Source organism: Canis lupus, chromosome 9, assembly GCF_048164855.1.
Source record: "Canis lupus baileyi chromosome 9, mCanLup2.hap1, whole genome shotgun sequence".
Lineage (NCBI taxonomy): Eukaryota > Metazoa > Chordata > Mammalia > Carnivora > Canidae > Canis > Canis lupus.
Genome location: NC_132846.1, coordinates 51,428,158 through 51,444,388, shown reverse-complemented (window position 1 = coordinate 51,444,388; position 16,231 = coordinate 51,428,158). Strand labels below are relative to the sequence as shown.

General features: G+C 55.6%; 2 protein-coding genes across 11 annotated transcripts in view; one reads left to right on the top strand and one right to left on the bottom strand.

Annotated features, from left to right (window-relative positions):
* Positions 1-16,231, bottom strand: part of TMEM63C (transmembrane protein 63C) — a 131,382-nt gene that overhangs the window by 104,542 nt on the left and 10,609 nt on the right. The gene's annotated exons all lie outside the window — the stretch shown is intronic.
* On the top strand, positions 1,078-15,125 carry ZDHHC22 (zDHHC palmitoyltransferase 22). 4 transcript variants are annotated; one of them, XM_072839470.1, is made up of 4 exons: positions 1,078-1,349; positions 3,127-3,666; positions 8,381-8,617; positions 14,257-15,125. In XM_072839470.1, the coding sequence occupies exons 2-4, from the start codon at positions 3,141-3,143 to the stop codon at positions 14,295-14,297; spliced, it is 804 nt and encodes a 267-aa protein (XP_072695571.1). In that variant the 5' UTR covers positions 1,078-1,349; positions 3,127-3,140; the 3' UTR covers positions 14,298-15,125. The 4 variants fall into 4 exon arrangements, with proteins under 4 accessions (XP_072695571.1, XP_072695574.1, XP_072695572.1 ...); XM_072839471.1 differs by lacking the exon at positions 1,078-1,349 and adding an exon at positions 1,873-2,326; XM_072839472.1 differs by lacking the exon at positions 1,078-1,349 and adding an exon at positions 2,347-2,931.

Genomic DNA, 16,231 nt, shown 5'->3' with positions numbered 1-16,231 from the left:
GCATACGGTGCTCATGTTCAGGGATTGCCCTTGTTTTAATCAACCAGATGAGGAAGCAATAAACACTTATTTATGATGTTAGCCTTCCCTAACATAATGGGAATAGGCCAGATGAGTGAGCTATGACAGCCCAGGAAATTGAGGTAGTGGTGGCACCATTATTCCTTCAGTGTCTCTAAAGCTTTCTCTGCTTCCTCCCCGTCCCCACTGACACACACTGGCCAAGTGTCTCTGCCCTCTGGCCCTCTTTCTCCTGTGCCTCTCAGTACCCACCTCAGAATAGTGGAGGCAGGAAGGGGAAGGACTGGAAGAGGGAGGTGGGGATGGGGTTCCAGGCAGAAGCTTCTGGTTCAAGCACTGTGTCTGGATAAATCCTTCTGTTGTCTTCCCTTCTCCCAAATCAGAGGTCCCCCTGGGTCTCAGGGTGATTCGGGCTGTACAGAGGCCGAGAGCCTGTGCCTTAGTTGGAATCCAGGCTCCGTCACTTCCCGGGATGACGCTGGCCATGCGACTTAGTTTCTCTGTGCCTCAACCTCCTCATCCATACAATGGGGGGATGACTGAACTTCTGCTTGAGAGGGTTAACCAAGCCGGCTTCTGCTCAAGGCTTAGCACCCTGCCTGGTACAGAACAAGAGCCCAGCAAATAGTGTCACCAATTATGAACTCATACTCAAATGGTGCTTACCAGGGGCGGCCCCGTTTAAGGGCTTTACCTAGGTTGTCATGCAAGCCTTACATCTCTGTTACAGATGAGGAAACTGGAATCTGAAGATCACACCGCGGTGAATGGCGGATATGGAGACCCAGGCGGACAGGCTCCAGAGTTGGGGCTCTCAACCCCTGGGTGCATAAGGACGCTGGTCTTTATGGGTGTTGCCCCGAGGCCGGCTGAGCTCTCACCCGCCTAGGCTCCCCCACTTCCGAGGCAGGGTCTGGGGGGTGGGGGGAGCAGACGAGGGCCAGGACGTGCACCTCAGCGCTCCATGCAGACCCCCGGGGGGGGGTCAGGCGGGGCGCCCCAGCCGGCTCCCGCGGCGAGGAAGGGGGGCGCCAGTCCTCGGTGCGGAGAGGGGTGGCCAGAGCGCCGCCCCCAGGAGGGGAGGGGGGCTGGCGGGGTTGAGGGGTGCCCAGCGGCTGTCCCCGCCGCCTCCTGGCCCCCACTCGCCGGCGCCCAAGTGGGAGGGCGGCAGCTGCCCGCTCCCTCCTCCCGCACCCCCGCTACCTGCCCAGTCCCCGGAGCGGAGCGCGCGGAGGCTGCGAGCCGGCGGGGCCGAGCCCACAACTTTGCAGCCTCGGGCAGGGCGAGCGCCGGCGTCCAGGGCTCCTGCGGTCGGCGGCCCGAGCTCGGTGAGTTCGCTTCCCCGGCCCTCTGCGGCGGCGCGGGGCGGCTTCCCCGGCGTCCAGGAGGCGGTGGCCGGGGACCGGCGGCCGCCCGCGCCGCCCGCCTCGCTGGGGCTCCGGGCCGGGCCGCCCTCCGCCGCGGGCGCCGAGCCGGCGGCTCCCCGCGCCCCCGGGCCGCCCGGGGGGCTCGGCGCTGGGCGCTGGGGCGCGGGGCCCGCCCGCCCGCCGAGCGCCCCCGCCCCCGGCCCCCGCCCGGCCCCGGCCCCCGCCCCCGCCCCGGGCCGCCTTCCCCGGCGCATCTGGCGGCTGCTCCCGCGCCCCCCTGGCGACCGGCGCGGGGAAGACACTCGCTGCGCCCGAGCGCGGAGCCCAGGCTCCCCCGGGTGGGCAGCGCCGCCCCCGCAGCCCCGCCGCCCCGGAGCGCCCCGCAGCGGGCCCCGGCGACCGCCTCCCCGCGAGCCCGCCCAGCCCCGCCGCCCGCAGGCCCCGGCGCCCTGGCACCTGCGGGGGGACCCCGAGGACCGGCCGCCCACCGCGCACGGGACCGCCCGCCGAGGCCTCGTCGCCGCCGCCCGGCCGGGGTGCAGCCGCCTTCCCGGAACTTTTCTTGGCGCCCGGGGCTCGCCGACTCCTCAGCCCCCGGAAAAGTTCTCTGGGGCGCTGGGATCCCATTTCCCGGCGGCGTCCGAAGCTGGGGAGGAACCGGGGCTGTAGGGGCCGGGGGGCGGCGGGGGCGGGGGTGCCGGTGCGGGTCCGCCCACAGGCCGCCGAGCATCCCCTCTCGCGCGGGGCGGGCTCGTTGGCACCGAAAGGGTTTCGGCGCCATCGGGGTTGTTTGGGTTTCTCGCTCCAGGAGGATGGGGGGAGGGCGCGCTGGGGGGTTTACATTTCGTCGCTTCAAATGAGAACGCTCTTTGCCAAGAAAGAGCCAGGGCAGCCAGCGACGGAGACGGGCTGGGGCTGACCGGGACCCGCTGACACAGGTACTGGGGCTGCGCCCCCCAGCTCACCCGCTGCCTGAGCGCCTGCGTGGATGTATTGATCGTTGTCATTGATTTTTTTTTTAAAGCCAGGTGGCAGCGGCTGCGTGTGTAATACAGATATATGCACACACAAACACAGATAGCCAGGCGCACACAGCTTACACGGTCATACGCAGAACACCCTCCACTCAGCACCCACCACACACACACACACACACACACACACACACACACACACACACACCAGGGACCTACAAGCACAGGAATACCTCCAAAGAGCCTTGGGTGAAGGGTGTGGTCCTTGAATATTGCCCAGGATTGGGTGGGGGTGGGGTGGGTCAGAGGGCCAGAGAAAAGGAGGTGAGGCAGGACTTCCAAAAGGTCATTTCTCTCTGGTCCACCCCAAATTCTTTGCTTTCTCCTTCAAGGGGGTCTGAAGGAGAAATCCCAAACCTGGGCTCCTTTCCTCTGCCATAGAGGAGCAGAGCCCTAGCCCCATGCCCCTCATCCCCTCCAGAGAGCGAATAAGGCCTGGCCTCACCCTCCTTGTGCCTGACCCCAGAGGTCGCTCAGATGTTCAGAAATCGAGGGAGCGGGCACCCGAGGTAGGGCCTGCCCCACCCACCCAGAGGCTCTTTCAGTCAGGGTATCACACCTTCTTGGTCTTGGGTTAGGGAAGAGAGGAGAGGGCTGATCCAAGGGACAGGGGTGGGGGGGTTGGATTTGGGTGGGGTGGGACGGCCAGACTGCACCCCCCTGGACACCGCAGTTGAGTCTTCCTCTCACCCTGGGCCCCTTAGGAATGTAATCGAGGATGCTGGCCCTGAGGCTGCTCAACGTGGTGGCCCCCGCCTACTTCCTGTGCATCTCCCTGGTGACCTTGGCGCTGCAGCTCTTCCTCTTCCTGCCCAGCATGCGCCAGGACCCCGCGGCCGCCCGCCTCTTCCCTCCCGCGCTGCTCCACGGGGCGCTCTTCCTGTTCCTCTCCACCAATGCCCTGGGCAATTACGTCCTGGTCATCCAGAACTCCCCCGAAGACCTGGACGCCTGCCAGGGGCCCCCGGCCAGGCGGGCCCCGTGCCCCCCGCCCAGCACCCACTTCTGCCGAGTGTGCGCCAGAGTCACCCTGAGGCACGACCATCACTGTTTCTTCACGGGCAACTGCATCGGCGGCAGGAACATGCGCAACTTCGTCCTGTTCTGCCTCTACACCTCCCTTGCCTGCCTCTACTCCATGGTGGCCGGCGTGGCCTACATCTCCGCGGCCCTTTCCACCTCCTTCGCCCACCCCCTGGCCTTCCTCACGCTCCTTCCCACCTCCATCAGCCAGTTCTTCTCCGGTGAGTGGGCCTCGGCAGGCAGGTTGGGCCCCACACAGGGACCCTCCACCCCCACCCCAAGTTTGCCACCTTCAGCAAAGAAAAACACAGGATGCCCAGTTAAATCGGAAGGGCGGATGAACAGTGCATGGCTTCTTAGTAATAAGTATGTCCTAACTATTGCATGGGGCATACCTAGATTTTAAAAATTCTGTTATTGAGGCACCTGGGTGGCTCAGTAGTTAAGCTGCGGATTCTGTTTTGGCTCAAGTCGTGATCTCAGGGTTGTGAGAGCGAGCCCTGCTTCCAGTTCCGTGCGGAGTGAGGAGTCTGCTTGATGATCCTCTCCTTCTGCCACTCCCCCCACCCATCCACCCAGGGTGCTCTCTCTAAAGTAAATAAATCTTTAAAAAAATAAAAATTCTGTTATCTATCTGAAATTCAAGTTAACTGGGCATACTGTATTTTACCTGGCCACCTCGCTCTTCACCCCCAGTTCTCATTCATCGTCTCCTCCTTGCTTGCCACTAACCATTTGCGCATAGAATCTCCTGGTGACCCAGGCAATACACTCACTCTCTGCCAGACAGGACTGGGTGCTGACCATCCCTCCATGTAGCCCATGCTATGACCTTCCTCTGCCTAGACTCCAGCCCTGCTCACATATTCCCCCAAGGATTTGCCTTCCAAAGGTCTTGCCAACCAAGCACAGTAAGCCAGCAGCAGGCTAAGCCCTGCCCTCTTGCCCATGTGTTTGTCCCTACCAGGCTGCTTGTTAGCCTAGAGATGGCTTGGAGCAAAGGGCACCCTGGCTGGAGATGTGCCATGTTGAATGGTTCCATGTTCACATCACAGAGCTATGAGACTGGCATGGGATTTGACCCTCCAGGGAGGCTCTTACACTTACAGGAGCCAGGCATGTGGGCCTTCCCACTAGCACTCAGCTGAGCACCCTGTGGGGTCTGTATTTGATATGGTGTGTCTCAGGGAGAGCTCTTTGATTCCTGGCCTAGAGAGATCTAGCACCTGGTGGCAGTTCTTACCACTTTATCTGGACTTGAAATTTGTCCCTACCTCATTTCCTTCCATTCCATCCCTATCCTGGCTTTTGACTCCAGCTGACTTGGCTTTTATAGTTGGTAGCATGCACGCATGAGTGTGCGTGAGATTGTTATCTCCATCTCTCAAATGAAGACACTGAGGCTCAGATGGGATTAAACAGCTTGCCCAGGATCTTACTACTACCAACCAGCAGCCTCTGTGCCTCCCTCAACCCCAGGTCTTGAAACAACCCCTAGCAGCACAGGGAATCTAGCACGTTTCTTCACCTATGGACTTTTCAGGGACAAAGAAAGACATGGCTATTTCCATTGGGAGCCCAAGACTGTCTTGATGTGCCTGGGCTGGCCACTCACAAAGTTCTGCTCCACTCTGAGGGAAGCCATCATGTTGGTCTTTGTTGGGACTGCATCCTGGTCCTTCGCAGGAGTAGAACTGTTGCGCCATCAGAGTGGGAACTCCGAAGCATAGGAAGGCCCCAGCCATCCCAGCTGTAGGGTTGCCTTGAGGGCTGATGGCTGAGTTCGGCCCAGAACTCAGAGCTTTGGGGCCTTCTGGATCCTGGCATGGGCACAGGAGACTGCTAGGACCAAAATAACCAGGATGGGGGTGGGTACGTGGGCGGGCCAGGGGGTGGAGTGTGAGCACAGGCAGGTGGAGGGATGAGGAGAGCCAGAGAGAGCCTGATTACACTTTCTTTTCCAAGTAGTTTCATCATATCAAAATGAATGGTTCCAAAGGAAGGATCTTGAAATGGTTTGATTTGAGATAAGCCTGGGCTTGAGGCTTGTCCATATGTGCTAGGTTTTGGAGACAGGACAGAAAGGAAGAGGAGCTTTTGCTTTGATCTGGGTGGGGGGGGGGGGCAGAGCCAGTCAGTATCTACCTTGGGGCCCAGATCCCTGGTGCAGCAGCAGGGTGAGTCCCGCCCCCTTTTCCAAACTCCTCCTCATACCCACCGGGGAAAGGAGGCCAAGATTTCTAATCTCCAACTCTCCCATTTCAGCCATCTATCCATCCTCCTCCTTCGCTGACCTTTCTTCCCGCCCCGGGCCAGCCCTTCTCACTCCCTGCAACTCACCCCTTCGGCTTCTCCCTTCCTATCTCCTCTCTCTCTAATTCTCAGCCCAAAGGGCTGTGGGCACACCCTCTCTCATCTGCTCAGGAGGGCAGGTGGACAGGAGGCAATAGGAAGGGACAAGCTGTTTAACAGATTGAGCTGTCCGCAGCTGCGGTACTGCCCCGAGTCAGAAGTGCCAGCATAGCAAGGCAGGTTTTCTTTCATTCAATCCCCACAACAAGTCTGTGAGGTAAGTACCATCATATCCATTTTAAAGGCTCAGGAACCAAAGGCTCAGCAAGGTTAAGTTGCTTCTAAACCAACATGACTAGTGTGACTCTAACCCCAGATCGAGACTCAGGGCTGCTAGCCCCTTAGAGCTAGCTCATCCTCTTTCCGCTGCACTGCATCGCCTCCCTGGAGCTGCCTCTGAAGCTGCTTCTTGATGAATGAGCCACTTTGGGAGGGAGGGAGGTTCTTGTCCCCGGATGTCTATTAAAGATGCTGGGTGACAATCTGTCAAAGGTGTTACAGATGCCTGGTAGGAAGGAGAGGTGGAAGGATTGGATCGTGTGACCGTTCAGGCCTTTCAGAATTCTGTGATTTTTCTAAAAGAAGCAGAACTATTATTAAATAATTCAAAGGAGCTGAGGCAGCCAGGCTGAGCAACTTCAAACACTTCAAGGGAAAGCAGGTCCCCAGAATAGCCTTTTGTAGCTGCTGCAAGGGGCCAGGAAAAGGCCACAAGGTCTTTTCCGCATGTCTTGATTTAGTGCCAGAAAAAAGCCTATGGAAAACAGCTTCCATCAGCCCAGGTTTATCCGTGCAGCTGAGTTGCAAGGCAGGCCCTACACTTGACAGCTCTGATGTTCTCACATCCCAGCTAGAGGGCCATCTTTGCCTGTCAGCATTCCCGGAGCCCAAAGAGCAGTCCCAGGATCCCTCATCCTGCACGTGGCTGCCTGAGCTAACCTATGCTGACAAGGAAGAAATGGGTCAGAGGGATGGAACTGCCCTATGCAAGCTGTCCCACTGCCACCCTCATGCCAGCTGAGGGGCTGCTGAAAACGCCAGCTGGAATGAGCTTTCCATCCCCTGGGCAGCTGGACTTACTTGTCTCTGGTTTTGCAAGGAGAAATGTGCCATCAAAGCTCCCAAGGCTGGGGGCAAAAGGAGGCTGCTAATGAGAAAACCTGAATCTGGTCCATATCCTCCTGGCTGCTGAGTCCACCGCTGCTCAGATTGGACAAGTTGTAAAAGCCAAACCCTTGAGGGGCCTGGAGAGACCAGGGAGGAGGTGGGGTGGGGTCAGGGGATGCTAGAGAAGAGGGATTTGGTTGAGATTCACAGAGGCAGAATAGGTTGGAAGGTGATGTCTCTGGAGCAGGAAACTTCATCTCATTGGAAGGGGTGGTGGTAGATTTGTCATGCAGGGAGAGAGGGGCTAAGGAGGGCTTTTGAGTTCCCTGGTGGACCACCACCCTCCCGCTGGGCAAGTTAAGCTGGGGGTCTCTACCATGGCTGCCAAGGCTGCAGCTTATCCAGTCTTCAAGTCCTGGAAAGAAGGAGAAAGCTTGATGGTCTTAAGAGTTAAATGTGAGCCCTTCTTCGATGTAGTCTCATCTGTGAATGACCCTCAGCAGGGAGCATCGCACTGAGTATGAACCAGAACGCTAGCCACATTGTACATCATTTCCCTGAGTCATGCAGGGATTACTAGAATCCTATGGAATCCTTCTTATTCTACCCACTTTACAGATGAGCAAAACTGCAACTAAGAGAGATTCAGAAGTGTGTATGAGACCACAGAGCTGAAAGATTCAAACTAGCATGGACTGACCACCCCAGATCTGAAGAAGGGTGCGGGATCTCTTACTCAGTGGGTTTAAAAGCAATAATAAAAGTGCCGGTTTGGAGGGGTTTGGAGAGGTCCTGCCCAAGGCAGGGAGCCGGACTGATGACCTTGGGGACCTCTTCCAGCCTTAGCAGGTTCTGACAGGCAGGACAGCTCTGGCCAAATGCTCTAGTGGCCACACTGTCCTCTTGTTAACATTAATGACTGAATTATTCTCTAACTCAACGCTCTGCGCTGCCCCTGGAGCTTGTGACTTATTCTTGATGACTAGGCCCTGTTCTCCATCATGCTGTCACTTTCTGGAGACCTCCCAGCCAGTGCTCTCAGCTCCATAGGAAGATGGCGCTGCAGTCAAGGCAACTGCCCCGGGAGCCAGCTCCCTCTCTAGCATCCTCAGCTCACCCCCCTCACCTCCTGAGAAAACATCTCCCTGTCTCCAGACCACAAAGAGAAGGCAGAGGGATTTGGCGGGCGTCTCAGACTCTGAGGAAACATTAGCGGCTAGGCACTGCCCAGAGAAGCTTCCTTTTCTTCTGCTCACCGCCCCCAGTCCTCCCCTCTCCCCTCAGGAGCCATCCGCACCACGAAAAAACTTAGGTCAACTAGTTCATCCTTCCTGTCCCTCGCTGCAGCGCGGAGATTGCTACAAAATACAGCTTCAGTCCCGTTAATCTCCCGCTCTCCCTAGCGGAACGGGTCGCAGTTGAGTACGTGGCCTGGGTGTAAAGCGATTCTGGTGTGTCCCCCCTCCCCCCCCGCAGGAGCTGTCCTCGGTTCTGAAATGTTTGTCATCCTCATGCTCTACCTCTGGTTTGCCATCGGCCTGGCCTGCGCCGGCTTCTGCTGCCATCAGCTGCTGTTGATCCTCCGGGGACAGACCCGCCACCAGGTGCGGAAGGGGGTGGCGGTGAGGGCCCGGCCCTGGCGCAAGAACTTACAGGAGGTCTTCGGCAAGAGGTGGCTGCTGGGCCTGCTGGTCCCCATGTTCAATGTTGGAGGTGAGAGCTCCAAGCAGCGCGACAAGTAGCAGGCATTCCCATCATTTCCGTGTGTGTGTGTGTGTGTGTGTGTGTGTGTTGACTCCTCCTGAACATAAGATCATGGCACTTTTGTCTCCACCCATGACCTGATACAACCTTGAGCTGGTAAGGTTCTAGCATCTGCCCCTGGTCTGTGGCATGTAAGAGAACAGTGTTGGCTGGTGGATCGTGGCAAGCAGGAAAAATGCCTCACCTCACCCCCACCCCCCGCCATTGCTAGGCTCCCAGGAGCCAGCCAACTGTCAGGAGGCCCCTGCTTTCCCCCTCTGCCTGGTTCATCCACCCTTTCCTATGTCTCATGTCATCACTGCTATCAGCTAGAGCTCTTCTCTCAGACCCATGTTAGGATTGGAGAGTGGATTCTTGCTGTTGGTAGGATGCTCTCTGGGGCCTAGAGGCTGGCAAAAATGTTTAAAGTTATCATGTGTAAGAGGTAGCCAAGTTGGCTCTGCCAACTGCTAGTGAGGTGAGAAAGGAGGGGTGTGTTCTTATCCTCCCTGTGGAACTGTGAGCAGTGGAAGGGAAACTCAGTAGTTTACTGCTCCAACGCCAAGTGCCAAGGCCTTTTCTCTGGGAGACAGCAGCCAATGGCCAGGGATTTCTAGGTGCTGTCCCCTGCCCAGCCTGCCCCAGCTAGCCACCCCAGCCCAATCTGGGACCTGCCTGGATGCTTCCTTTCCCTGGCACTCTTCCAGCTTTCCCTTCTTGATCTCTAGCCTCTGGGTCTTTTCTAGGTTCTGGGGAGGCAAGGAAGAAGGAAAGAAGTACTGATAAATGAGAGAAGCATGAGACTGCATAACCATACCGAAGGGGATGTGTGTGTGTGTGTGTGCGAGTGTGTGTGTGTGTGTGAGAGAGAGAGAGAGATGAAGAGGAGTTTTGTTGTGAAAACAGAATGCTTAGGGGAGGGAAGGGGAGAGGCCACACAGAGGTTGGGCAGTGGGATATTTGAGGAACAAGAATGAGAAGAGCGAGTGGGTTCATTTCTGAAGGACATTCTAGCAGCTAAAGCTGTTCAGTGTTTGAATGGCTGCCTGGGGAGGTAAAGAGTGCCCCACTGGAGGTATTCCAGCAGGGACTGGCCAGTCATCTGGCAGGCATGCCATGGAAAGAATTTCTGCATAGGGTCAAGAAAGGGAAGATCCTTTCCCACCCCCAAGATTCTGGTGTCCTCTTTGTGATTGCCTGGTCCAGAGGCAAGATCTGTAGAGATGCCTGTGAATTATTTGCTTTCAGGAAGGGGGGAGCAGGCATGGAGAAGCCTGAAAATCATGATGCAAACTTTCAGGATCCTACTTAACCACTGAAGAGGGAGTCTCTGGATAGACAGGACAACCTAGGTATTAATGCTGGTTGAGGAGGTTGGCATTTGAGGAAAGGGAGATGGAGCAGTGTCGGGGCAGGTGGGGGCAGGGGTGGGAAGAGCTGTAAGGTCATGCTCAGCTCTGAGAGGTGAGGTTGGGAGAGTTGAAGCTTGGGAATGGGGAAGACCAAAATGTAGGGGTGCAGCTGTGAGACCATCTCTGCTTATCTAATTGGTTGGATGGGGACACTGCTGTATGTTCTAGGACCCAGAGGATCGAATCTCTGGGAAATATTCAGGAGTGGGGACAACACAAGTGCCCCTTCTGACTGTATACCAAAGTCAGTCTGCCATCCATGCAGGCAGCAGGGCTGAAGTCCACAGCCTACAGGGTCCAACTGGTGGCCACAGCAACCCCAAGCGTCGCCACACAACACCCTGAGATCTTGAGCAGAGTTGGGGAGGACTTTACTTTGGTCCTGCCTTCATGCCCCCTATAGGGCTAATGTGGTAATAGCATCACTGGCTCACACTCCCATATCTATTTATTCATTCATTCATCCATCCATCCATCCTACATATATTTATTGAGTGCCAACTATATGCCAAGTCTCTTCCAGGCACTGGTATACAATGATGAACAAGACACACTTGTTGTGATGAGCACTGGGTGTTATATGTAAGTGATGAATCACTAACCTCTACTTCTGAAACTAATATTACACTTGGTGTTAACTAACTGGAATTTAAATAAAAACTTGAAACAAAGAAACAAACAAAAATTGATGAACAAGGCAACAAGATCTCTGCTGTCAGGGGCATCTTGTCACTGCCCCCATGCACTGACTCCCACCCCTTGAAAAATGATTCTTCTGCCATGTTGGTGTCAGCAGGGCAGGTCACTTGGAGGGGAAGGATATTTGCAGAGAAGGCTGAAGAGGAGCCCAGGCTGGCTGGCTGGAGGAGTCATTGGGGAGCATCTTCACCCCCAGTTCTGTCCATACTTAAACAGTGGGAGTGGAAGGGAAGGGAAGAGAGGTCCTGGGCAATCCAGGCCTTGGCTCTCTCCCAACCCAAACTCAAGCTTGGAAGCTAGCCATGCCATTCCCAGCCTCCTGGAGGCTGAGCACTGTGAGGCTTGACATGGGAAAAAGAAATAAAAGAGAGACCTGCGGGGGTTGACTCCTGACAGTGGGTGGTGATGGTGGGGAGGTTGCCCGGTGTGGAACTGGGGTAGCATTTGTATACATGGCCCTGTATTGTTGATAAAAAAACATCAATAAAATATGTGGTGTTAAATTGGATTTGATGTGATCACACGGGCACCACGGTTGGTAGTAGGGCTGGCAAGGCTGGAATGCACTGACACTGTCAGAGTAGCCATTGAAATATTTAAGGTAAGTATTAAAAATACTTCTAGTAGGTAAATAGCCACTCTCCAGACTCCCTGGGTGACTCACCCCTGCTGCCCCAGCTGCTCCTGCTCCTCTCCTGGAATCCCGGGCTCACCTCAGAATTCAGTGATTAAAAGGGCAATGTCTGTTATCTGCATGGAACCCCCAGGATCCTCCTCCAGCCCATCAGCTAGTGTCCTTTGTGACAGAGCAGGATAGTGCTATGTGGTTGGTAAATGTGCGGATACCACCCCAGGGGTGGTAGCATGTCTGCGTGCTGGGATCTGTGGACCCATGGAGACCAGGAGTAGAAGGTCTAACCTGGGAACTTTCCTCCTCCTCCGCCCACTCCTCTTCTTCTCCCACCCCTTCTCCATGAAGAGAAGCCACTCGGTTATCCATCACAGTCAGAGCTGACGGCTCCTGAGGATCAGCCAGGCTCCCTGACCTTTCAGCCCCTACAACACTTGGAGACTACAAGCTGCCCAGTCCTGGGGGCAACAGAGAGGGGGTTGGGCCCTGCAGGAAGGGAGTGGTCCCCAAGCAGGTGAATGGGCATGACGTCTGATGCATCCTAAAGACAAGCAGGCCTGGACTAGTGGAAGACACAACTACAAAGTGCTAGTTCCATCTGGGCTGCTGAAGAATCTTCAGCCTAGGCCAGTGTTGTATGTATATGGGTCTGCATTCCCTGGACACATGCCAATGAGCAACCATTGGTATGCTGGGTGAGGGGCAGGGAGGAGATGAATAGAGCGGTGGCTAATCTTCAGCACATTCTAGAGCATGGGCTGTCTACACTCCACAGGTCAGACACTCTTGCCTTTTTTTTTAAACATTTTTTTTAATTTTTTATTTATTTATGATAGTCTCAGAGAGAGAGAGAGGCAGAGACATAGGCAGAGGGAGAAGCGGCTCCATGCACCAAGAGCCCGATGTGGGATTTGATCCCGGGTCTCCAGGATCACGCCCTGGGCCGAAGGCAGGCGCTAACCCGCTGCTCCACCCAGGGATCCCACTCTTGCCTTTTCACCGTTGTATCCTGAATGCCTAGCAGGAGCTGGGTACATAGTAGGTGCTCAGTTAATACTGACCAAACAAATGCTTAGGTTTTGTGCTCATTTGCTCATTCCACATCTCTTTGCTGTGCACGCTATGGGGCTGGAAGAAGATGAGACAACACTGTCCTCCAGGGGTTCACATCCTAGGAGAGGTTCCTGGGAAACCCCAGAGGAGGAAGAGAGCCTGCCCCAGCTGTAGAGACAAGGGAGCTTCCATATGTGGAGAAGCTGGAGGCATGGATGAGATTTGAGCAGGCAGAGATAGATAAGGGGGGGGGGGGATTCCAGGAAAAGGGAACAGGCCTGGAGCTTTGGAGTGATCATGGGACTGTGAGCATAGAAGACACCACAGAGAGGCAGAGGGACTTAAATCTAGGAGTTGGAACCTGAACTAAGAGATCTGGAGTGAAGTTGATAGGGGAACCATTACAGGTTGTGAGCAAGGGAGTTACATGATTAGAGCTCAATTTCAGAAAGTGGGGCTTTGGTGGGTAGACTAGAAGTGGGGAAGGCCCAAGAGGAGGCATTTGCTGAGGGTGACATACACCAGGGCTTAGGTAGGCATACTGGCTGTGAGCCAGTAAAGGAAGGGAAAGTGTCAGAGCCACTTCACAGACATGAGCATGAGTTGGAAGGGTCTAGGGGGAGAAGGCCCCAGGTGATCCTGAAGGTTGAGACAGGATGGTCAAGGTGATCTCAAAGGAAAGACCATTAGGGCCAATGGAGTGGGGAGATCATGACTTGGGGGTTCAGGGTAACCGGGACCACTCGCTTCTGTCAATGGTCCATTGGTTGGTGATTGATGGTGTCACTCGTAACTAACCACTCTGTAACCTCTGTAACCTGCCTCAGGCAGGGCAATCTGCACACTGAGCCACGCAGCACAACCTTCTGACTGCCAAAGCTGGGAGAAAACATCTGCCTGTGAGAATAGAGGTCACAAGTCCTTGAAGAGACCTGAGCCCCCACCTGTTATAAGCAAGCAAGAAGCCAGTCCTTAGGTCCCAGCAGCCATCTTTTAGCCAGTCTCCTTTCCCAAGAACATGATTGTCCTTGTCATTCCTGTCCTTGTCACTCCGTGCACGTACTCCAGGCACAATACCCAACTTAGTGTCCTGCAACTGGCCTCATTGCTCCTCTCATCAACCTTCCTCTGGGCATGCTCTCCAGTATGCTGGGGAGGCAGCTCCTCCTGCTGGGGAGAAAAGGAGGGGATGGACAGGGAGCCAGGATACATTGCTCCTGCCTCCTCTGAGATGCTTTGGAGATGAGGAAGAACCTTGGACCTGTGAGCCTGGTGGTGGGGTGGGGGGCCTGGGGTAGCTCACTTGCTCCTGATGTTGGGTTCTGCTTCTGTCTTCATTCCTTTCTCTGGGGGTGGTGCTGGCCCAGCTCCTCAGACATTCATTGATGCTGACTCCATGCCAGGCATGATGCCAAGAACCAGGAATGCAAAGATGAATGAGATCTATTACCTGACCTTGGGGAGCTCACAGGGAAGAGGACCAATTGCAGACAGTCATGAGGGAGAAGGACAGGGTGCTGCAGAAGGAGGAGAGCACTCACTCAGGGTAGGCTGGCCGACTTCCCGGAGGAGGCAATGCCAGGTCATACAGGATGAATATGAGTTGCCAGACAGGAAAGCAGGGCCATAGGGGGGAGTAGGGGTAGGAGGGACTGTGCCAGGGGCAGGGATACCACGTGATTCCTGGGAATTGTGAGTCTCCATTTAGGAGCAAAGGGGGCACCAGTCAGTATCATGCCATCACCGCTGGAGCAGTTTAGTCCTCAGGCCATGCTCACCACAGACCGGCCTCTTCCCCTCTGATCACTTTGCAGGTTGTCATGCTTGGAAGAATCAAGCAAGAACCGATGTCTAGTTTTTCTAGTGATCAGCAGGGTCCTCCAGGTTGGAGACCAAAGGCACGGGGTCACGTTCAGTCCCCAGGGGTTCAGCCCAAAGCTGTTGGAGAACTCATCTGGGAACATCAGAGACCCCCGGGTTCCTGAATGAATTACCTCTGGAAAGAGCTCCCCATCACTCTTTCTTTCTCGTACAACTGCAGCGAGTAGGGTAGAAGGAAGACGTTTCTACCAAGATGACAGCCAGGGGTTCATGCAGAGGGGGGAGCTTTCACGATGTATAATCCTCTCACCCTGACTGAAGAGGCCTGTGTCCTCTTCATGGCCCCCTGTACCACCCTCCCTCCACACAGGCACCTAGTGGTCCCCATGTGCTTCTTCCATTAGCCCTGACAGGTCCAGCCCCCAGGGAAATCTTCCCTCCTCTGTGGGTTTTGTCTCCCAGCTGAAACTTGGAGGGTGGGGAATGGCAATGGTGGAGTCCTCTGGTTCCTGCGGTACCTACCAGATAGTATAGAGCCCTGACACGATCATTGACATGTGAGTAATAATAGTGACCGACATTTATTGAGCATCCGCGACGTGCCAGGCCCTTCTCATACAGCCTTTATCTATAGTAACTCTTCCTCATAGCAACCCCACCAGCTCTGCTTTATCAATTACCCGTTTTCCAGGTAAAGAAACTGAGGCCCAGAGAGGTCATATAAGTTGCCCAAAGCTTTGCAGCTGGTAAGTGCCAGAGCTGGGATTTGAACTCAGGCTGTCCGCTCCTGAGTTTATGCTTTTAACCCAGACTGCTAGACTTTGTATTGTGGACATCCAATAAACTCCCTGCTGATAAGTAACAGTCGAGTGTTCGTTCGGTAATTCATTGACTGACTCCTTCATTTAACCCACGTATGGAGCATCTGTTATGCAGAAGGCCCTGGTGGACACAGAGAATTAGGAATTAGGTCCAGCCTCAGCCTCCCTAGAGCTCACAGTCAGCTGCTTTAGGTGGCTCTGTGGGAGAAAACAGGTAGGCTTCAGGATGCGGAGAACCTTGGGGTGTCTCTGGTCCCTCCCAGACGGATGATTATGGGCAAATTGCCCAGGATGAAGCAGCTTCTTCCAGAAGCTAATTGTGGATGTCTGAGGACAGTCCAGGCTGAGGACCCCGCCCCAGGTCTCAAGGATGATGTCTACTAGAGGGGGCAGGGAGGAAGCCTGAGCTATTTCTGGGCTGCTGCCCTGCCAGACAGTATCAGGGTGCCTGCAGGAGGGGACCACACACTGCCGGAGGGCTGAGCACAGCCGGCACGCCTCCACACCCACCCTCTGGAGACCAGGGCAGGGGAGCCACCGAAGACCCTAAAAGGGAGCAGGCTCCAAGGCAGACAACATCTGCCAAAGCTCATCTGTGACATATGGGAAAAAGAGGCCTCCGGAGGGGCCAAAGGGATGGCTGGTGAAGCGGGATCACACATTAATGGCCCTCCCCCCAATTAAGGCAGCATTAGCACAAACCTCTGCAGGCAGGGAAGGGGGCAGTGACCTGGAACCCTGAGTAGAGAGCACGGAGAACCAGGTCGTGGAGCCTTCCAGGGAGGAGGTGCTCCCACGTGGGGGGCTTCTTCCTGGAGTCCCTATCCCCAAATGCCTCCTTTCTGGCCCGTGTGTGATCCCTGAAATCCTCACCAGTAATATCTCCTTAAAAATAGCATTGGTCCCCGAAACTCCTTTCAAATTCTGGGATTTTCCTGAGCTTCTTTCTTTCTCAGCCTGACAGCTAGCTGCAAATTGGGCCAGCAGCGGTCTGCATGGGGGATGTCATATAGAGCACAGAGGAGCATGGTGTCCCCTCACACCCTGAGGGGAAGGGGACCCTGCACAAGCAGTGGGAGGGGGGCAGGCCTGGGACCCTTCTCCACAGTGTGGGGGAGGAGGAGTGGCAGAACTGAGCAGGGGGCTG

Coding starts and splice junctions, on each gene's coding strand:
- ZDHHC22 (XM_072839470.1), top strand. CDS start 3,141: ATGCTGGCCCTGAGGCTGCTCAACGTGGTGGCCCCCGCCTACTTCCTG. Junction 3,667..8,380: donor CATCAGCCAGTTCTTCTCCG/GTGAGTGGGCCT, acceptor CCCCCCCCGCAG/GAGCTGTCCTCGGTTCTGAA. Junction 8,618..14,256: donor CCCCATGTTCAATGTTGGAG/GTGAGAGCTCCA, acceptor ATCACTTTGCAG/GTTGTCATGCTTGGAAGAAT.